Source organism: Grampus griseus, assembly GCF_964374135.1.
Source record: "Grampus griseus genome assembly, chromosome: 15".
NCBI lineage: Eukaryota > Metazoa > Chordata > Mammalia > Artiodactyla > Delphinidae > Grampus > Grampus griseus.
In genome coordinates this window covers 76,701,964-76,725,168 of record NC_139009.1, presented here as the reverse complement: position 1 = coordinate 76,725,168, position 23,205 = coordinate 76,701,964, and the positions used below count along the sequence as shown (strand labels likewise).

Sequence of the window (23,205 nt, the reverse complement as noted above, 5' to 3'; positions counted from 1 at the left end):
GCAAATGTTCTTTAACTTTATTTTTAAATTTTTATTTATTTTTTGTTTTTGTTTGTTTGTTTTTCAAACTCTTTTTACTGTGATGTAATGGAAGAACTACATTTTGCAATACAGCCTAGCGCATACACAGACATACAAACAACAAATGAAATAAAATCTCAGGGAACAATACTTATCCCTATTATGAATGATGTGCTCAGTTTTATTCTTTCCTTTCTGCTAAAGTCATTTCCTTTTTTTTTAGTTAAGTGATTATTTATTTATTAACATCTTTATTGGAGTATAATTGCTTTATAATTGTGTGTTAGTTTCTGCTTTATAACAAAGTGAGTCAGCTATACATATACATATATCCCCATATCTCCTCCCTCTTACGTCTCCCTCCCACCCTCCTTATCCCAGCCCTCTAGGTGGTCACAAAGCACTGAGCTGATCTCCCTGTGCTATGCGGCTGCTTCCCACTAGCTATCTATTTTACATTTGGTAGTGTATATATGTCCGTGCCACTTTCTCACTTCATCCCAGCTTACCCTTCCCACTCTCCGTGTCCCCACTCCCCAATGTCCCTGTGTCCATTCTCTACGTCTGTGTCTTTATTCCTGTCCTGCCTCTAGGCTCTTCAGAACCATTTTTTGTTTTTTAGATTCCATATATATGTGTTAGCATACATTATTGTTTTTCTCTTTCTGACTTACTTCACTCTGTATGAAAGACTCTAGGTCCATCCACCTCACTACAAATAACTCAATTTCGTTTCTTTTTATGGCTGAGTAATATTCCATTGTATATATGTGCCACATCTTCTTTATCCATTCATCTGTCGATGGACACTTAGGTTACTTCCATGTCCTGGCTATTGTAAATAGAGCTGCAATGAGCATTGTGGTACATGACTCTATTTTGAATTATGGTTTTCTCAGGGTATATGCCTAGTAGTGGGATTGCTGGGTCATATGGTAGTTCTATTTTTAGTTTTTTAAGGAACCTCCATACTGTTCTCCATAGTGGCTGTATCAATTTACATGTGTTTGTTGGCAATCTGTATATCTTCTTTGGAGAAATGTCTGTTTAGGTCTTCTGCCCATTTTTGGATGGGGTTGTTTTTTGATATAGAGCTGCATGAGCTGCTTGTAAATTTTGGAGATTAATCCTTTGTCAGTTGCTTCATTTGCAAATATTTTCTCCCATTCGGAGGGTTGTCTTTTCATCTTGTTTATGTTTTCCTTTGCTGTGCAAAAGCTTTTAAGTTTCATTAGGTCTCATTTGTTTATTTTTGTTTTTATTTCCATTTCTCTAGGAGGTGGGTCAAAAAGGATCTTGCTGTGATTTATGTCATAGAGTGTTCTGCCTATGTTTTCCTCTAAGAGTTTTATAGTGTCTGGCCTTACATTTAGGTCTTTAATCCATTTTGAGTTTTTTTTGTGTGTATGGTGTTAGGGAGTGTTCTAATTTCATTCTTTTCCATGTAGCTGTCCAGTGTTCCCAGCACCACTTATTGAAGAGGCTGTCTTTTCTCCATTGTATATTCTTGTCTCCTTTATCAAAATATAAGGTGACCATATGTGCTTGGGTTTGTCTCTGGGCTTTCCATCCTGTTCCATTGATCTATATTTCTGTTTTTGTGCCAGTACAATACTGTCTTGATTACTGTAGTTTTGTAGTATAGTCTGAAATCAGGGAGCCTGATTCTTCCAGCTCTGTTTTTCTTTCTCAAGATTGCTTTGGCTGTTCGGGGTCTTTTGTGTCTCCATACAAATTGTGAAATTTTTTGTTCTAGTTCTGTGAAAAATGCCATTGGTAGGTTTTTTTTTTTTCAGTACGTGGGCCTTTCACTGTTGTGGCCTCTCCCGCTGCAGAGCACAGGCTCCGGATGCACAGGCTCAGCGGCCATGGCTCACGGGCCTAGCCACTCTGCAGCATGTGGGATCTTCCCAGACCGGGGCACGAACCCATGTCCCCTGCATTGGCAGGCGGACTCTCAACCACTGTGCCACCAGGGAAGCCCTGCCATTGGTAGTTTGATAGGGATTGCATTGAATCTGTAGATTGCTTTGGGTAGTATAGTCATTTTCACAATGTTGACTCTTCCAATCCAAGAATATTGTATATCTCTGCATCTGTTTGTATCACCTTTAAAATCTTTCATCACTGTCTTATAGTTTTCTGCATACAGATCTTTTGTCTCCTTAGGTAGGTTTATTCCTAGGTATTTTATTCTTTTTGCTGCACTGGTAAATGGGAGTGTTTCTTTAATTTCTCTTTGAGATTTTTCATCATCTGAATATAGGAATGCAAGAGATTTCTGTGCATTAATTTTGTATCCTTCTACTTTACCAAATTCATTGATTAGCTCTAGTAGTTTTCTGGTAGCATCTTTACAAGTCTCTATGTATAGCATCATGTCATCTGCAAACAGTGACATTTTACTTTTCTTTTCCAATTTGTATTCCTTTTATTTCTTTTTCTTCCCTGATTGCTGTGGCTAAAATTTCCAAAACTATGTTGAATAATAGTGGTGAGAGTGGACAACCTTGTCTTGTTCCTGATATTAGAGGAAATGGCTTCAGTTTTTAACCATTGAGAGCAATGTTGGCTGTGGGTTTGTCATATATGACCTTTATTATGTTGAGGTAAGTTCCCTCTATGCCTAATTTCCGGAGGGTTTTTATCATAAATGGGTGATGAATTTTGTTGAAAGCTTTTTCTGTATCTATTGAGATAATCATGTGGTTTTTCTCCTTCAATTTGTTGATATGGTTTATCACATTGATTGATTTGTGTATATTGAAGAATCCTTGCATTCCTGGGATAAATCCCACTTGATCATGGTGTATGATCCTTTTAATGTGCTCTTGGATTCTGTTTGCTAGTATTTTGTTGAGGATTTTTACATCTATGTTCATCAGTGATATTAGCCTGTAGTTTTCTTTCTTTGTGACCTCTTTGTCTGATTTTGGTATCAGGGTGATGGTGGCCTCATAGAATGAGCTTGGAAGTGTTCCTCCCTCTATTGAGAAGGATAGGTGTTAGCTCTTCTCTAAATGTTTGACAGAATTCGCCTGTAAAGCCATCTGGTCCTGGGCTTTTGTTTGTTGCAAGATTTTTAATCACAGTCTCAATTTCAGTGCTTGTGATTGGTCTGTTTATATTTTCTATTTCTTTCTGGTTCAGTCTTGGAAGGTTGTGCTTTTCTAAGAATTTGTCTATTTCTTCCAGGTTGTCCATTTTATTGGCATATAGTTGTTTGTAGTAATTTCTCATGATCCTTTGTATTTCTGCAGCGTCAGTTGTTACTTCTTTTGCATTTCCAATTCTATTGATTTGAGTCTTCTCCCTTTTTTTCTTAATGAGTCTGGCTAATGGTTTATCAATTTTGTTTATCTTCTCAGCAAACCAGCTTTTAGTTTTATTGATCTTTGCTATTGTTTCCTTCATTTCTTTTTCATTTATTTCTGCTCTGATCTTTATGATTTCTTTCATTCTGCTAACTTTGGGGGTTTTTTGTTCTTCTTTCTCTAATTGCTTTAGGAATAAGGTTAGGTTGTTTATGTGAGATGTTTCTCGTTTCTTGAGGTAGAATTTTATTGCTATAAACTTCCCTCTCAGAACTGCTTTTGCTTCATCTCTTAGGTTTTGGGTCATTGTGTTGTCATTTGTTTCTAGGTATTTTTTGATTTCCTCTTTGATTTCTTCAGTGATCTCTTGGTTATTTAGTAGCATATTGTTTAATCTCCATGTATTTGTATTTTTTACAGATTTTTTCTGTAATTGATATCTAGTCTCATAGCATTGTGGTCAGAAAAGATACTTGATACGATTTCAATTTTCTTAAATTTACCAAGGCTTGATTTGTGACCTAAGATATGATCTATCCTGGAGAATGTTCCATGAGCACTTGAGAAGAAAGTGTATTCTGTTGCTTTTGGATGGAATGTCCTATAAATATCAATTAAGTCCATCTTGTTTAATGTATCATTTAAAGCTTGTGTTTCCTCATTTATTTTCATTTTGGATGATCTGTCCATTGGTGAAAGTGGGGTGTTAAAGTCCCCTACTATGATTTTGTTACTGTCAATTTCCTCTTTTATGACTGTTAGCATTTGCCTATGTATTGAGGTGCTTCTATGTTGGGTGCATAAATATTTACAACTGTTATATCTTCTTCTTGGATTGATCCCTTGATCATTATGTAGTGTCCTTATCTGTCTCTTGTAATAGTCTTTGTTTTAAAGTCTATTTTGTCTGATGTGAGAATTGCTACTCCAGCTTTCTTTTGGTTTCCATTTGCATGGAATATCTTTTTCCAACCCCTCACTTTCAGTCTGTATGTGTCCCTAGGTCTGAAGTGGGTCTCTTGTAGACAGCATATATATGGGTCTTATTTTTGTATCCATTCAGCCAGTCTATGTCTTTTGGTGGGAGCATTTAGTCCATTTACATTTAAGGTAATTATTGATATGTATGTTCCTATTCCCATTTTCTTAATTGTTTTGGGTTTGTTATTGTAGGTCTTTTCCTTCTCTTGTGTTTCCTGCCTAGAGCACTTCCTTTAGCATTTGTCGTAAAACTCGTTTGGTGGTGCTGAGTTCTCTTAGCTTTTGCTTGTCTGTAAAGTTTTAATTTTTCTGTCGAATCTGAATGAGTCCTTGCTGGGTAGAGTAATCTTGGTTGTAGGTTTTTCCCTTTCATCACTTAAAATATGTCCTGCCACTCCCTTCTGGCTTGCAGAGTTTCTGCTGAAAGATCAGCTGTTAACCTTATGGGCATTCCCTTGTATGTTATTTGTTGTTTTTCCCTTGCTGCTTTTAATATTTTTTCTTTGTATTTAATTTTTGATAGTTTGATTAATATGTTTCTTGGCGTGTTTCTCCATGGATTTATCCTGTATGGGACTCTCTATGCTTCCAGGACTTGATTGACTATTTCCTTTCCCATATTAGGGAAGTTTTCAACTATAATCTCTTCAAATATTTTCTCAGTCCCTCTTTTACTCTTCTTCTTCTGGGACCCTTATAATTCAAATGTTGACGCATTTAATGTTGTCCCAGAGGTCTCTGAGACTGTCCTCAATTCTTTTCATTCTTTTTTCTTTATTCTGTTCTGTGGTAGTTATTTCCACTATTTTATCTTCCAGGTCACTTATCTGTTCTTCTGCCTCAGTTACTCTATTGACTCCTTCTAGAGAATTTTTAATTTCATTTACTGTGTTGTTCATCATTGTTTGTTTGCTCTTTAGTTCTTCTAGGTCCTTGTTAAACGTTTCTTGTATTTTCTCAATTCTGTTTCTAAGATTTTGGATCAACTTTACTATCATTACTCTGAATTCTTTTTCTGGTAGACTGCCTATTTCCTCTTCATTTGTTTGGTCTGATGGGTTTTCACCTTGCTCCTTCATCTGCTGTGTGTTCTCTGTCTTCTAATTTTGCTTAACTTACTGCATTTGGGGTCTCCTTTCCACAGGCTGCAGGTTCGTAGTTCCTGTTGTTTTTGGTGTCTTCCCCCATTGGGTAAGGTTGGTTCTCTGGGTGTGAAGGCTTCCTGGTGGAGGGGACTGGTGCCTGTGTTCTGGTGGATGAGACTGGATCTCGTCTTTCTGGTGGGCAGGACCGCGTCTGGGGGTGTGTTTTGGGGTGCCTGTGACCTTATTATGATTTTAGGCAGCATCTCTGCTAATGGGTGGGGTTGTGTTCCTGTCTTGCTAGTTGTTTGGCATGGGTGTCCAACACTGCAGCTTGCTGGTCATTGAGTGGAGCTTGGTCTTAGCATTGAGATGGAGATCTCTGGGAGAGCTTTCGCTCTTTGGTATTATGTGGAGCCAGGAGGTCTCTGCTGGACCGATGTCCTGAGCTCACCTCTCCCACCTCAGAGGCACAGCACCAAGACCCTGTCAGCCACATGTCTCAGAAGAAAAGGAAGAAAAAAAATAAAGTAAAATAAAATAAAATAATTAAATTGAAAAATAAAAAAATTTAAAAAGTACTATAAAAAAACAAAGAAAGAGAGAAAGAAGAGAGCAACTAAACCAAAAAACAACTTCACCAATGATAACAAGCGCTAAAAAGTATACAAAAAAAGAAAAAAAAAACAGAGAAAACCCTAGGACAAATGGTAAAAGCAAAGCTATACAGACAAAATCACACAAAGAAGCATACACATACACACTAACAGAAAGAGAAAAAGGAAAAATATATATATATCTTTTGGGACGTCTGAGGTCTTCTGCCGGCGTTTAGTAGGTGTTCTGTAGGAGTTGTTCCACATGTGGATGTATTTCTGATATACTTGTGGGGAGGAAGTTGATCTCCACGTCTTACTGCTCCACCATCTTGAAGGTCCTCCCCTGTTTTTTAACTTTAAATACTTTCTTTCTTGCCTTTAGACTTGCGTGTATCATCTCCATGTCATCGGCATATCACTACTGTGAAGGAGGCTGGAAGGCCATTATGGTCTCCAATTTTAGAAGGAGTAAATGTTTGTGTGATCTCTGACACCTAAATTCTGATGTTAGGCTGTCCAACAAACATGGATCTGAGGAAACGAGATCTGAGGAATTAGAAGCCAGGTTGCCCCCAACGATTTAGGCTCCTCTTGTCACTGAATAAACAGGAAGAAAGGAGTCACCTTACTGGTTAGGGTGATTGATCCTGATTACTCTGGGAAAACTGGGCTGCTGGTACTCAGTGAGGGTAAACAGGATTATGTCTGGAATCTAAGGGGTTTCCTGGAGCATGTCTTCTTACATGTCTTATTAGTCCCTTGCCCAGTAGTTTTAGTCAACGGAAAACTGCAGCACCCAATAAAGAACACAAAGGACTCTGATTCCACAGAAATGAAGGCTCGATTGACCCTCACGGTGAAGGAGCACATCAGCTGAGGTACTGGTAGAGGGTAGGGGGAACTTGGAATGAGTGGTAGAAGAAGGCAACATGGTTACCAAATTAGACCTAGTGAGTAGCTATGGATTCAAGGAGTGCATCAGTTGACTGCTTAACTTTTTCTTCCCCACTCCTGCCTTTTCCTCTAACCCCCTTATATGAATAACACTGGGAATGGCTTAAAAAAGAGCTTCAGGGACTTCCCTGATGGCATAGTGGTTAAGAATCCACCTGCCAATGCAGCGGACATGGGTTTGAGCCCTGGTCCTGGAAGATCCCACATGCCGTGGAGCAACTGAGCCAGTGCGCCACAACTACTGAGCCTGCGCTCTAGAGCCCGCGAGCCACAACTACTGAGCCTGCGTGCCACAACTACAGAGCCTGTGCTCTGCAACAAGAGAAGCCACCGCAATGAGAAGCCCGCGCACCGCAACGAAGAGTAGCCCCCGCTCGCTGCAACTGGAGAAAGCCCACGTGCAGCAACAAAGACCTAACGTGGCCAAAAATAAATTTAATTAATTAATTAATTTTTTTAAAAAAAGGAGTTTCAGTTGTGGGTATGACCACATTGACCTAACTTGTGATGATTCAGAAGCTGATAATTTTTTATATTTCACTTCGGATAGAGAATACAGATTTCTCACCCCTGGAGGAAGACCATGACCCAGAGGGATGGAAGACTGGGATGATGCTGGATGGCTTCTATTACCCCTCAAGAGACACTGGAAAGAAATTGGATGGTGGGAAGGGGTGAGGTCAGGGTATCTATTCCCTGGTTCCTCCCTTCTGGGGTCACCCGGCCTGACTTTTTTAAAAAAACTGAAGTATAGTTGATTTACAATGTTGTGTTAGTTTCAGGAGTAGAGCAAAGTGATTCAGTTACACATACACACACACACATATATGTCTATGTACACACACACATATATATTCTTTTTCAGATTTTTTTCCATTATAGGTTATTACAAGGTATTGAAATATAGTTCCCTGTGCTATGCATAGGGTCCTTGTTGTCTATCTATTTTATATATACTAGTGTGTATCTGTTAATCCCAAATCTTAATTTATCCCTCCCCCCTTTCCCCTTTGGTAACCGTAAGTTTGTTTTCTATGTCTGTGAGTCTATTTGTTTTATAAATATGTTCATTTGTATCTTTTTTTTATGATTCCACATATAGGCGATGTCATATGATATTTGTCTTTCTCTGTCTGATTTACTTCAATTAGTATGATCATCTCTAGGTCTATCCATGCTGCTGCAAATTCGCCTGACGTTTTCTTGACAAAGGTCATAACTCCTATGAAATGGCCCTCTCCACAAAGCTCTCTCTGTGGGTTCTGGTAATCATTTCCTCCTCTTGTCCCTTCAAGCCTATGGGTGGTAAAGGGTGTATCCTACTGTTAGCAGCCCTGGGGTTCTGCACTATGCCTTGGGATTTCGCTGTCCTCTGCCCACATCTTTGTAAATAACTGCATTACGTTTACTTCAAATTGCTAAATTTGAATGCGTCCTATGTTGCTTATTAGAACCTGATTGACACAGCATGGCTCCCAAGTTGACCCAAACATTAAAATTCTTTTTTTTTTTTAGATGTTGGGGGTAGGAGTTTATTAATTAATTAATTAATTTTTGCTGTGTTGCGTCTTCGTTTCTGTGCAAGGGCTTTTTCTAGTTGTGGCAAGTGGAGGCCACTCTTCATCGCGGTGCGTGGGCCTCTCACTATCGTGGCCTTTCTTGTTGCGGAGCACAGGCTCCAGACACGCAGGCCCAGTAGTTGTGGCTCACAGGCCTAGTTGCTCCGCGGCATAGGGGATCCTCCCAGACCAGGGCTCGAACCTGTGTCCCCTGCATTAGCAGGCAGATTCTCAACCACTGCGCCACCAGGGAAGCCCGACCCAAACATTCTTGAAAGAATTTGATGTGGGAGAGACATTCTTTTCCTTGCAGGATATAAATGAATGAGCATGCAATTCTGATGGTCAAAGGCAATTATCTTACAGCCTTGAAGGAAACTGGCCCTATGTTATGTAAGTCAGTTCAGAGAGAATTAAAAGAATGCTGATCCTTGCTGACATCATAGAACTATCACATCAGCAACCATGATCCTACACTACTCCTGGGCTTTCAATCATGTGCTCTAGTAAGTATTTTTATTGTTTTAGCCACTTTGAATTGGGTTTTTCTAGCTTTTGAAGCTGAAGGTAACTTAACCAATAGATTATCATAAGTAGAATTGATGGGTCAAGGGTACCTACCTTTTAAATTTCTGAGGAATTGCTTTCCAAAAAGGCTGTGCTGATTCACACATCCATCCATCCAGTGAGTGAGTCTGTTTCCTCACACCATTGCCTATTATCTATTTAATTTGTGCCTTCCTGATGGGTGGAAACTGAATTTCATTATTGCTTTGATTGGCATCTTGCTAATTACTGGTATGGTTAACTATAATTACTTCTACTTACTGGATATTTACATTTTCTTCTCAGTGAAATGCTTTTTACATCTGTCACTCATTTTTCCTATAGAATTATTTGCATTTTTCTTACTGATTAGTAGGAACAATTTAAAAACTTTGAATATTAATTATTAGCTTGTTAGACGTGTTGCAAATATTTTCTCCCAGGTACCTTATCTTTTTAAAATTTTTTTAATTAATTAATTTTACTTTTTTTTTGGCTGTGCTGCGTCTTCACTGCTGTGCGCGGGCTTTTTCTAGTTGCGGATAGCGGGGTCTACTCTTCGTTGCGGTGCGCGGGCTTCTCATTGCGGTGGCTCCTCTTGTTGTGGAGCGTGGGCTCTAGGCACGCGGGCTTCAGTAGTTGTGGCTCGTGGGTTAGTTGTGAGCATGTGGGATCTTCCTGGACCAGGGATCTTACCCGTGTCCCCTGCATTGGCAGGCAGAGTCTTAACCATTGTGCCACCAGGGAAGCCCCAAAGGTACCTTATCTTTTAACTTTCTTCCATGGTGTGTTTTGTCCAAGTTTGCCCCAAATTCTAAAATTTTGATGATGATCACCTTACCATCTTTTCTTTCATGGCTTTGCATTTTGTGTGATCATTGCGCAAAGGCTAAAAGTACTCTTTGTATGGGAATTTCAAACTTTAGGCGTTTAACCTTACAACCTTTCCTTAAGTGTTGTACCACAAGCTGTCCAATTAAAGTTTTACTGTTTGCTTTTTATTTTTTGGTTGCACATCGTAAGTGTACAACTTGGTCAATAGCTGTTTTAAATTTAGAAAAATACCCCTTTATGTTTGTCCTGTGTAGTTGTTTCTTTTGTCTTAGTGCTTTTTTTTTTCTTTTTTTTTGCGGTACGCGGGCCTCTCACTGTTGTGGCCTCTCCCGTTTCGGAGCACAGGCTACAGACGCGCAGGCTCAGCGGCCATGGCTCACGGGCCCAGCCGCTCCGCGGCATGTGGGATCTTCCCGGACCAGGGCACGAACCCGTGTCCCCTGCATCGGCAGGCGAACTCTCAACCACTGCGCCACCAGGGAAGCCCTGTCTTAGTGCTTTTAATGCTTCTACTTATTTCTGCCATTTTGGTGAGTAGTTTGGAAGTTATTTTTGTTCATTTGTCCTTCATTTTCATGAGAGAGAGGAAGTTGTTAAAGAGCATCTTGGGCCAACTCCTAAAACCTGGGGTTTCATGGAGAAACTAGCTTTGGGGAGATGTGATAGGTCAGCCCACAGGGATGCAAGTCTTAGACAATGGGCTTGGGCTGTTTGGAGGCGCAGAGGTTTGGGCAAGTTCAACTACATCATCCCACCCACGTTGGGTACAGTGCGTACTGCACAGGCTGCCCTGGGAATTTCCTTGGTATTTTCCCAAATCGACCAGAGTACCAAAGGCTCCATGCTATTCTTTGTGGTTCATGATACCTATTATGTTGCCCCATTAGTTGAACCAAGGTGAGTGCCAGTTTTTTTCCAGTAGCAATACCCAGCCCAGGCTGCCAGTCCTGCCTGAAGGTAGCCATGATAGAATCGAAGCTACAGTGACTTTGGTCCTCTTAGGAACCCCAAGGGCACTGGTGAACACTGCAGCAGAGAGCCCTGGATTAAGCCTAGTTCTACGGATACCATGAATTTGGTTCTGTGTATTTCTCCACTGTGGGGGCCAGATAACCTCTACTGCTTCATGCTTTATTACCTGTGATTGTCAACTTGGTTACATGAAGAAGTCATTGCGGAGATTGTGAAGAGGTCTAGAGATTCCAGTGGTTTCCACTGATGTTTCCTCGACTTATTAAGATGATGGACATGTTAAGTGAGCAGACTGGTGGGACTTGTTACCAAACAAGGGTGGATGGTGCTATCTTAGAACTTGGAAATTGGAATCTGGACTTAGTGATCCCTTAGTGATCTCTTCAAATTATTTGCATGTCTAGGACCTTTGGCTTTATGAATACTTACTTGAATTCAATTCAAGCCACACTTAACAGTGTGCGTAATTTTCATTGTTCTAGGTGACAATAAAACATTAATGGAATCTGGCAAACTGGGTTATGTTTATAAACCACATTCTTTACTTCTTATAATCAGCGTGAATATTAACAGTCTTCTCAAATAGAGCTAAGGGATCATGTAATCATCCACTCTGCTCTAAGACAAAAGTTCTGGTCCATTTCTTTAGTAGATGGGCTCTCTGCTCTTCAGTTACGCACCCCAGTGGCTCAGTTCTTCCTTCTTACCATCATCAGTACTATTCCTTCTCATTTCTCTGATACTCATTCACACTAAAGTTGAAACTGGGCACTTTAGAATGGATGCAGATGGCTGATCATTCTGGGAATGCTGGTTTCTCTGAAGGTTGGGGAGCCAGGAAAACGTCAAGATCAAGTGGAATAAGAGGCTGAGGCTAAAGAAGACACGTGTCACCATCATACGTAGGCTTTTGCGATCTTTATCTGGGCATGGAAAATCCAAGCTATACACCAAAGCTTTTCTTCCTTCCTTCCTTCCTTCCTTGCATCCTAGTTTCCCGACCAGGGATTGAACCCTTGCCCTCGGCACTGAGAGTGTGGAGTCCTAACCACTGGACAGCCAGGGAATTCCCCCGCCCCTTTTTTTCCTCAAGAGCTTTAAAAAATATACATTGTATTATTTTATTCTACCCAGCTGCAGTACGTTGTCACAACCCTGGAAATTGACATTGATATTGCAATATTAACTGAAATACAAGCCTTATTCAGAATTCGCCAGTTTTACATGTACGCTTCCATTAAATAATTTACCAACTCAGGTGAAAAGTAACAAAACTATTAATAGTAGATCTTAGCGTCCACTTTTTTTTCCCCCCTCAGGCCCATCCCCTCCGAAAAAGGTCAGAATCTGAGAGTCAAAACTTGCTCAGAACTGAAAATAAAAAATCAGCCCTGCTATTAATCAGCCTGGGAGGACAGACAAATAAAGCCTGCTGAAGAAGTGAATAGAAAACACCGTCTCTCCCCAGGTCCCACAGCCATTGTAAAATGTCATAATGACCTCCGTCTTCTTTAAGTGACTATTACTTTCTTGCATGTGATAGCACCAACCTGCTCCCAAAGGCTTTTTTTTTTTTTTTTTTTTTTTTTTTTTTTTGCAGTACGCGGGCCTCTCACTGCTGTGGCCTCTCCCGCTGCGGAGCACAGGCTCCGGACGCGCAGGCTCAGCGGCCATGGCTCACGGGCCCAGCCGCTCCGCGGCACGTGGGATCCTCCCGGACCAGGGCACGAACCCGTGTCCCCTGCATTGACAGGCGGACTCTCAACCACTGCGCCACCAGGGAAGCCCCCAAAGGCTTTTGAATCAATGGAAATACAGCTGTCTGCATGTGTCCCTTGGGCCCTCGGAGATCTCCAGGGCTGACGCCTCATCTCCACCTTTGCGGTTCATGTGCCCCGCGGACTACACTCTGTCTTTTCACAGGTCTGAGCATCAGTTCAGCAGAGGAACCCGTCCTGAGGTCTAAGTATCAGTCCTACAAGTTTCCTCCTTTGAGCTTCTAGATTCTTCTGTTTCCTCTTGATTCCTTCCCACATTGGGTGCTATCTGGGATACCTCGGGCATCCTTTTTACTCTCCAGCCTTCTAACATGTGTGTTACCAGTTTCTTGTGTTCGATTCCCTTTGTTTGCAATTCCTTGTGTGGGTTCTGCTTTCCAGACTGGATCCTGATTGAAACAGAGACCTAAGGAATTTGGGGGCCAGAAGATGGAGCCTTTTCGATGCTGTTTCGTGGTAAGCATCCCAAGAAAGGGGATATGTTGACTGACGCATAATGGAGAGACTCTTCAGCTGGGCGGAGGGGACTCAAGGGGTGACGATGGGGCTGAGCTTGGCTTTGAACAGAAGTGTCTAAATTCCTGACCGCACTCTAGAAACCAAAAGTGATGGGACTGGGGCCTCAACAGGAAAAGACTATGTCCCTCTAAGGCCAAAAAGGAGATGGGGGTGAAATGTATGAGAGGCTGAGCAAGGAGACTCTTTTCAAGGTTGGGAAGAGGGGCTCATGGAGGTGCTTGCCTGGAAGGTTCTGTCTTATTCTTTGCACTTTTTTTCCAGGTGAATATGAAGCTGTAGGTGCTTCTAATCTGCCTTCTGAAACTCACTTCAGTCAAGTTAACTCGTCTCAGAAAATTTTTATGCGGGACCTCAGCAGATTGTGTGTGTGTGTGTGTGTGTGTGTGTGTGTGTGTAACAAACATATAGAAAAATAACTTACCATTTGTTGAGAACCTACAAATGGCCTGCATGACTGGAACAGAGGGTGAAGGGTAAGTTGGCAACTGGGGCTCAGTTTTTGGAGAAATCACTACCTACCTCATTAGTCCTTGGGCCGGTCAGGAGTCCACTCTATTTGGGGGTAGCAGAGACCAGGATTATCTCAGTTAAGGGTGTGTTGCTCAATGCCTGTGGCTCCCAAGAGGATACAGGTGCATCTCTGAGGGGCTGAAAGAGTGGGGGAGCAGCTTTTAGCCTAACCCTCCACTCACGGGCAGACCGAAGTGGAACAGTTGGGTGGCCAGAAATGCCATATAGCTCCTGCCTGAGCCCACAGCTAATTTTGCCGTCACAGGACTCTCTTAGTGAAACTGCAGTGGGCAAGCTTCCTGGGCCCAGGTGATGGATTCCCTTCACTTAGAGCCTGCATGTCCAGTTCTAGCTCCAGAGTGACACAGCAGGGGAACTGGGATCTGGGGAAGTCCCTCAGTCTCCCCTTCCTGAGCAACCCAGGGTCTGTCATTAACCCTGTTGGTAGGGCTTGACTAGGTGCTTACTTCTCAGGGAGCCCAGACAGGTCCTCCTCATACTGATGCCGTGATTTCTTCATCTGAGCCTCACCGGATCTTCTGGCAGGAGGATCTGGCCTTCTTCTTTCATGTCGTAAGATTGTCACGCCCCGCTGAGGAAGCTGGCTCCTCCCTATGCTCTCCAGATAAGTGTTCCCCACTCCACCAGAGCCCGTCACTGCTCTCGGGAGCTGCTTGAGCTGCGATTCAGTCCCCTGCGCTTTTGATAAAGGTTCTTGCCAGCGGGTGGCTGGAAGGTCCCTTGACTCTTACGCATCCCTCTTTGCTGTGTTTAGGGCTGGCGCCACGCCAGGCTGGGTCCATGTCTTGTCCTGTGCAGAGTTGGCTGCTTCTTACTTGGGGAGCTGCTAGGATCCTGGCAGAGTTGCCTTGGCTCGGGTCCCTCCCCTGTTCCCAGGCAGACAAATTTGCCAGTGGGAGTGGGGAGGGCTGCTGGGAGGAGAAGGCACAGACATCAGGGAACTGTATTTAAGGTCAAAGGGTATTTAAGGTATTTAAGGTCAAAAGTCATGCCTGGCCTTGGAACCCCTAGGGGGACACTGTCCCTGGCTGGATCTCTGGGTGGAGGAAACTTCTGCTTGATACCCCTCCCTAAGGTTGCCTTGAAGTTTTGTCCCAGGAGGTGGCCTAGATCTTCTGACGAGGGCTTGGTATCAGGCCAGGCTTCCCAGCTCCCTGCCCAGAATCAAGACCTTAAGAACCAGTATCCTTGGGAGGGTCTGGAAATGCCTCCTGAGACTCAGATCTCGTATCAATGTCCTCACAGGTGCCGAGACAACCCCGCTATGGCAGAAATTATGGAAGCCTCTGGACCAGTCTATATAACAGGTAATGTTGGGATGGGGTCTGGAGGCTGGGGACACTCATGCCTGTCTCTTCTGGACACCCCAGGCTTCTCTGTCCCTCCCTGTATATGGACCTTACCACCAAATGCTGTCCATGTCCCACTGGACCGCGAGGGTGAGGACCATTTCTTTTTCACTGCTGCAGCTCTAGATCTAGCCTTGGGCCCAATACAAAGTGGCTGTCAAAGTTAGTAGCTGGGCCTTGACACATGTGTCCTTATGGGGATGAGGGTTTAACTCATTAACGGTCTAACTCTTAGACTAGTTACAGGCTTGTCCTCCTCACCAGAGCTCATAGTTTTACTGGAAAGAAAGGCTGAGCTGATGGGCCATGTGAGAGCTGCCAGTTTTGATGTGTAAACCCTGAACCGTCCTTCCTGAAAGTCCTGGAGTAGATAATCTTTCTCCTAGCGTCTGATAAAGCAACCTTAATCGTGTTTCTTCATTATTCTTTTCTATTTAAATAGGAATGGATGAGCCTTGGACTGGAGAATGCTTTGACTTGAATCAGCAGGCGTGGATCCTTAAGGGTCACACCCTCGTGACAGCTCCACTGAACAACAGTGTGACTCCAGGTAGGTGAGCGGTCACCATGCGGTTGATCTTTGTGATGTGATCCCCCACACATCATTGCGGCTGGGATACTGGTATCCAGCCTTTGGTTAAAAGTGTGGCTTTATAACAGAGCTCACCTGGAGGGGGAAGAATTCCACACCTGCCTGGGAAGGGGTGTCTTGGACCAGGGCAAAGAGAGCAGAGAGAGTGGAGTGGCGTTCTGGGGAGCAGTGATCTGAAGGCCTGTCTTAGGGAAGAGGAGTGGCTTGTTCTGCCAGACTTCTGGTGTCCTAAGAGGACTAATGGGTTGGATAGCACAGGAAGGCAGATTTCAACAGGACATTAGGCAATACTTGTCAGTGAACAGGGCTCTCCAAGGCTCAGGGGGGTTGCTTGGGGTTGGAGCTTCTCACCTCCAGGTGTTCAAGAAGAGGTGTGAAAATCTTAAGGGTGGCGTCTGCCCTCTGATGAACTCTTTGTGTTCGCTCCATTTCTTAGGGCAGTGATTAGTGCTTGGTGTGAATGAATGAATGAATGAATGAATATGGGGCTGGCCACTTTGTGGGTCTGGGGTAGTAGGGATTATACTCTTAAGATCTCTTCCAGCCTTACCTGGAAGATCCTGGTCTTTCCTGACTTCCAAAGGGCACGGACTGTGTGCGTTGGTGGTATGTGGCGAACACAGCTGCCTTCCAAAGGGGCACTGACACCATATCCCCTCTTATCTAACAGTCACTGTCACTGTTATGCCATGCAAGAATCCAGGCTCTGTTGAGGAAGACAGAGGGGTTCCCATTTATTTGGGAATAGAGAATCCAGAAATGTGTCTGTATTGTGAGGACGTCGGAGGACAGCCCAAATTGCAGCTGAAGGTGAGTGACTGAGAAAAATAATGTAGAAAAACCTCAGTTTCTTTTCTGAGAACTTGATTTGTTAGGAAATCTAATTTTATAATTAAAAAAGAAATATCCTCCTGTTCTTAAGCCTACTTATCCCTTCCTCCTTTAGAATAACATGCCTGCAATAGACTTTAATTTGATTTATCCTGCCCCTCGCTAGTTGAGGGCTCGTCTTTCTTGAATATTGAGACATTCTAGCCGTTGTTTGTTTGTTTTAATTGGGGTATAGTTGCTCTACAATGTTGTGTTAGTTTCTGCTGTACAACGAAGTGAATCAGCTATGTGTATACATATATCCCCTTCCTCTTGGGCCTCCCTCCCACCCCACCCCCCATCCCACCCATCTAGGTCACCACAGAGCACCGAGCTGAGCTCCCTGTGCTATACAGCAGGTTCCCACTAGCTATCTGTTCTACACATGACAGTGCACATACGTCAGTCCCAATCTCCCAATACATCCCACCCCCCGTGTCCACATATCCATTCCCCACAGCTGCATCTCTATTCCTGCCCTGCCAATAGGTTCATCTGTACCATTTTTCTAGATTCCACATACATGAGTTAATATACAATATTTGTTTTCCTCTTTCTGGCTTACTTCACTGTCTATGACAGACTCTAGGTCCATCCATGTCTCCATGAATGTTTATTCAAATATATTCTCTCCTTCATTCTGCCTCCCCTCTCCTTTTCGAATTCCTATTCATCAGTTATTGGAACTTTGAGATCTCACTTCAATGTCTCACCTGATTTCTCATACTTTCTGTCCTTTTTTTTTCTTGTTGCATTCTGGGAGAACTCGTTGGTTCAACATCCCAGGTCCTGATTACCTTTTAATTCACACGCTAAATTATCTGCTACATTATCTTTCTATTCTGTTTTTATGAAATTTCAGTCTTTATTATGCTAATTCTCAAGCTCTCTAGTTGGTTTTGCGTTTTTCTTCTTTATAACTGCCTGTTAGTAAAAACTTGTTTCTGAAACTTCTGTTTACTGCAATTCAATTTAATTCAACTCAATATAATCCAAGTCAGCAAATGTGTGTGTTCTTACTGGCCTCCAGCACTGTTGTGGGCATTTGTGTATCATCAGTGCACAGAATGGCAGAGTCCTGCCCTCCTGGGGCTTGCATTCTAGTGGGAGAGGAGAAATGGTCCACAAGAAGTATAATCATGGGTAAATCTGTGGCATGTGAAAGGGTGTTATGTCTCCTGGGAAAGAACGATTAGAGCCGGCTTAAGAGACTGGCAGTGCCAGTAACAGCTGGGGTCTGGCTGTGTGGTAAATAGTACAGCAGGCATTATCGCAAAGGTGAGATTTTAGCAGATGGGATAGGAGGCAAAGGAGTGAGCCAGCAGTGTCCAGTGAGGGCAGGTTCAATCAATTCAAATTGTTAGAACGTTTTGAATAGAAGAGTGGCATGAACGGACATATGGTTTTTTAAAAAATTATTTATTTATTTACCTACTTATTTATTGGATGCATTGGGTCTTAGTTGCGGCGTGCGGGATCATTCGTTGCAGCATGAGGGATCTTTGTTGTGGCGCGTGAGCTCCAGAGCGCCCGGACCCAGTAGTTGCTGCGCATGTGCTATTTAGTTGTGGCCTGCAGGCTCAGTAGTTGCCATGTGCGGCCTTAGTTGCCCTGCGGCACATGAAATCTTAGTTCCCCAACCAAGAATCCAACTGGCATGTCCCGCATTGTAAGACAGGGATTATTTTGTCCGCTACTTGATAGCCTCGTGTGAAGGGCAAAGGGGAGAGTCCTGTTGGAGGCTTTGAGGTGATCCAGGTGTGATCTGATAGATATGGGGATAGCATGGAGGTAGGAAGAAAACGGTCAGATTCTGGAAATATTTTCAGTTGAGTCAATGGGCTTTGCTGACAGAGTGAACGTGGAGTGTGATTAAGAAGATGAGGACCGAACAGTACAGTTTCAGCTCTGTAAGCAAGAGCTGCGTGGTGTTGACCCTGCAGGCTTTGTTAAGACTTTGAATTTTGTGATAATTAGAAAATCATTCAAGACATTTAAGCCGGAAGGTAACGTGATCTTATTTATTCATTTTTTTATTTCAGTTTACAGTTAACTCAATTGCTTTGTGGAGAATGGGTGGTAAGGATGGAGCAGGTGTAGGGGAGGGAGTGAGAAGTGGCTCAGTTCAGGAAAGATTTTGGAAATAGGGCTCACAGGCCTTGCTGCTGGATTAAATGTGGAGGGATCTAAGAAAGCAATATCAAGGATGAATCCTAGGTTTTTGGCTGCCCAAAGAATTGGCTAGATTAACTGGAAGTTATTAACTGAATAAAGGAATCTTTTGGGAGAATTCCCCCTACTCAGGGTGGAATGTGGCTGAATTATGGACCATTCCTGTGTCTCTTTGGGGAATCTTGGACATAATGCAATTTACTTAGAAATACTTATATTACCTAAATAGAATGATATGTGAATATATAAATATATACACCCACAAATATACTTCTATATTCAATATAGAAACCTTTTCTGATTGTTCTATATACTTTGCTTTTTTGAGTGCAAGTCCTTTGATTTGTTAGACCCTCTTGTGCCTTTTTCGTGGCTCTGACCTTTCTCATATGTTTGGCAATTAATTGGAAACCCAAGCACCCCTGCCCTGGCGGTCCTTTGCCAGAGCAGTGGTTCTTGCGGGAGGGGGGCTCTCACGGATGAAGCTTTGGTGAGGGAAGACCTTGGCTTCCTGCCGCAAATTTGCATTTCCTTCCTTTTCCTGGGGGTGGAGTGGTCCCCGCAGCCTCTTGTGCGGGGAGAGTTCCAATTTGTCATTCAAGGGTGGCCACTTGTTCATGCACCTGTGCCTTGTGTCACTCCATGCCATCTCTGGAGTTGAGGGTGGGGGGCAGGAAGGTGACGTTTCATGCGTGCTCACTCTGTTGTTCCTTTGAAATGGGTTTTTCTAGGCTTGCTCTACTAGACGGATAGGGTTGCTCAAACTTCAGAACATTTACATGTTGTGTACAAGTAATGTTGAACTACTCAAACAGCCTGTGCTTCTCCTTCTGGCATTTTCTGTCCCATTTCAGGACCAGAAAATACTGGATCTGTACAACCGACCTGAGCCCATGGAGCCCTTCCTTTTCTACCATGGCCGGACAGGCAGTACCTCCACCTTTGAGTCCGTGGCCTTTCCCGACTGGTTCATCGCCTCCTCCGAACAAGGCCAGCCCATCTTTCTCACTTCGAACCTGGGGAAAATATACAGTACTGCCTTCCGCATAGATTTAAGGATTTAACTCAGCCTAGAGGTGGCAGCTTGGTCTTATAATTTCTCGTTCTCAGCGTGTCTTCATCTGGATTTTCTCAGCGTCATTGCACATTGATGCTGAGAGGTGGGCTTGGCCCTGTTCTCATCTTATTTTATGAACGGAGAAGAAGCAATGACCTCGTGGCACCCAAGGAATAGAATGTGGGCTCGAAAGCAGGAGGGAGGCGGTGACGTGTGGCTCTCCTTTCAAGCTGAAACTGTACATCTCTCAAGCCATCTGTACACGGACATCGGGACCCAGAAAACATCTGTCCCAGGGTTGGTTATGAAGAACCACGAATTCAGAGTTCACCCGTCTTACCCGAGATCCTGGGACTAGCATGGAGCTGACCTTTGTTTTTGTTTTGCTTTGTTTCCTTTCCTAATGGGATTACGCTTCCCATAATCTCTCTATGTTTCCAGTGTATTGTAAGGGGTGTAATATATCCTTTTAAGGGTTAGGAACTTGTAAAGAAAACCAATTCTTCATTAAATTACTTATGTCTAATTCTAATAATCTGTTACCATAAAACCAAATATAAACTCCACGTGTTTATACGATAAGAAAGCTAAAACAGTTACAAAATGAAATAGGAAACAAGGAGTAATCTGAAATTACCAAGAGTGATGGAATAAGGACACCGCAGTGGGTAAGTCTGGCACTGGGGCTTAGCTGAGGGGAGAAGGGCCCTTATCAATGGTGATAGGGTGGTGGGAGGGATAGCGCATGTAAAAGGCACCACTATTTGACTACTTTCTGTATAGTCTCACAGCCTTGCTTTCTTTTTTTTCTTTTAGCCATTCTCACCATCCACATACTTCCTTTAAAAACTGCAGTAAAGTTGCCTTTTTTTTTGAACAGAGAGCCTAAATTTCCCACCAGCCATGCTTCAGATGATATATTCTGATGAAATGAAATAACTGACCTCGGGTATAATTGTAGCTCAGATGTAGCTCATGATGTAGCTCAGATCTGGTTCTGCATATCATAGATTTCTTATTTTGACAATACCACAAATGCAGAAAATTATGTTCGCTTAAATACAGTCCACAAAATAGCACCAGTAACGTAAATTTTTTTAAAGAACTTTTGGACAACCAGACCACATACGCTACTGGGCACGCTAGTGAGCAATCAGTCAGCCCTGATCTAATGCAGTGTCTCTTGATTCTCAAAAGTTTTCTTCTTCAGCGAAATTTATTTTTAACATGCAGCTTTATAAAAGTCAACATTAAAGTGAACACCAAGCTAATTAGTTCCGGAATATCGAGTAGAAGAATTAGTCATTGGATATTTAGTACTACGCTCGGTGCTAATAACTGGTGACAGGTTGTGACAGCTGCCAGTTTACATTGCTGCTTTATCAACTGTTCCGTCTGACGATGGGGATCCGATGACACATTTGCACGTGACGTGATCGTGCATCTCCATCCTCCCAGGCTGTGTGATGATTCAGTTTTCCCATCTCCTTTCTCTACTGTGAAATCTTTGTTCGTGCGGGCACTGTGACACCCTGGATTGTTACTTGGCATGTGTAGACACTCACACGAAGCTCTAATATGAGCCCTGGTGCCATATGGCTGGGCTCGGGGGTAAGGTGGGCATTCTGGTCATCCAGAAGAGATTCTGGTAACTTATTTAAGAGTAAATCAAAATGAAAACATATGGAATTCCCAGGTGGTCCAGTGGTTAAGACTTGGTACTTTCGCTTGCCATGGGCCCGGGGTTCGATCCCCGGTCGGGGAACTAAGATCCTGCATGCCGCTCAGTAGGGACAAAAAACAAGCAAACGAACGAAAACAACAACATAATAATCTCATAGCTTGTGGGACCCAGGGAACAGACTTCCATGGACCCCGGGATTACCCACTGCATTTGAGAAATAACGTACACAGTATAGCACAGTGTCTGAGATCATGGAAGGCCCCTGTGAGCAGCAACCTCATTTTCAGGCGATTGCCTGGTGCACTTCTGATTTTCACGCATTTGCTGTATCAAATCCTCTTACATTTGAGTATCATGAGCTCCAGGCCAACACTCATTGAAGGATTTGTTTCCTTTGGAGTTTTAGCGACAGACAGCCTTGAGGGGCTTTTGGATTCCAGGGGGGAAGTTAAGAACCTTGCCACCAAAATCACAAGTACAGAGAAAACAGTTGAGTGGGATGTTCTTCTGTCGAGCTGCTTTGGGGCTCACATCTTCTGGCGCCAGAGTTGCTGAAGGGCAAAGGCTGTTTCCTGAAGACACTGTCCCTTGACTTGCGAACAACTGGGCATGGGGACTAAAGATGCTGCCCCAAAACCCTGAGACCAGTGGCTGTAATGAATAATTATTCATGTCCATGAAACATCAGTTTTTATTTCTTAGACTTTATGAAGTTATTTAAAAGAAGATTCTTACCAAAAGAGTACATGTCTATGGTTAAAAGCAATATTCTCCCGCCTCAGTCCTATTTCTGAGCCAACTGCTTTCTGTTTCGTGAGGCAACTGCTAAGTCTTTTGCAGCTCTTTTTATGTTTTCCTCCATGTGTCTAAGTATATGCTTTTACTTCTATTTCTTTTTTTTAAAGTTTATTTATTTACTTTTATTTTTTGGCTGGGTTGGGTCTTCGTTGCTGCATGTGGGCTTTCTCTAGTTGTGGCGAGTGGGGGCTACTCTTCGTTGCAGTGCACAGGCTTCTCATTATGGTGGCTTCTCTTGTTGCAGAGCACGGGCTCTAGGCACGTGGGCCTCAGTAGTTGCAGCATGTGGGCTCAGAAGTTGTGGCGCATGGGCTTAGTTGCTCCACGGCATGTGGGATCTTCCTGGGCCAGGGCTCGAACCTGTGTCCCCTGCATTGGCAGGCGGGTTCTTAACCACTGCGCCACCAGGGAAGTCCTACTTCTCTTTCTTAAAGTATAAACTTTGTACGTTATCTTTTCTATCAGACTGATGTCATTTACATCTCTATTGGACAAAAGTCATATGCTCTTTATTTTCTACAAGTTAACAGTAAATAGTAAGTCAAATAAAGTTGTGTTTGTAGAGAGTGAGATGATGCTTGAGTGGGCCTGGTAGGTAATGCTCTAGTATGACCTTGAAAAGACACACAGTGTTGGTGGGAATGTAAATTGGTGCAGCCTCTACGGAAAACAGTATGAGAGTTCCTTAAAAAACGAAAAATAGAGTTACCATATGATCCAGCAATCTCACTCCTGGGTATATATCCAGAACAGACGAAAACTCTAATTCAAAAAGAAACATGCACCCCAATGTTCATAGCAGCATTATTTACAATAGCCAAGACATGGAAGCATCATGGATGTACACTGACAGATGAATGGATAAAGAAGATGTGGTCTATATATACAATGGAATAGTACTCAGTTATAAAAAAGAATGAAATAATGCCATTTGTAGCAGCATGGATGGACATAGAGATTAAAGGCAAATATCGTACGATATCACATGTTGAA

At 42.9% G+C, this 23,205-nt stretch overlaps 1 protein-coding gene across 1 annotated transcript in view; it reads left to right on the top strand.

Annotated features, from left to right (window-relative positions):
* LOC309834148 (interleukin-36 gamma-like) overlaps window positions 1-19,737 on the top strand; it is a gene marked incomplete at both ends in the record, with an annotated part of 33,180 nt that extends 13,443 nt beyond the window's left edge. The window contains 3 exons of the mRNA XM_082672768.1: window positions 14,936-14,997; window positions 16,302-16,441; window positions 19,528-19,737. Coding sequence (XP_082528894.1) covers window positions 14,936-14,997; window positions 16,302-16,441; window positions 19,528-19,737 — 412 coding nt within the window. The remainder of the gene's footprint in view (window positions 1-14,935; window positions 14,998-16,301; window positions 16,442-19,527) is intronic.
* Between the last annotated feature and the right edge of the window lie 3,468 nt (window positions 19,738-23,205).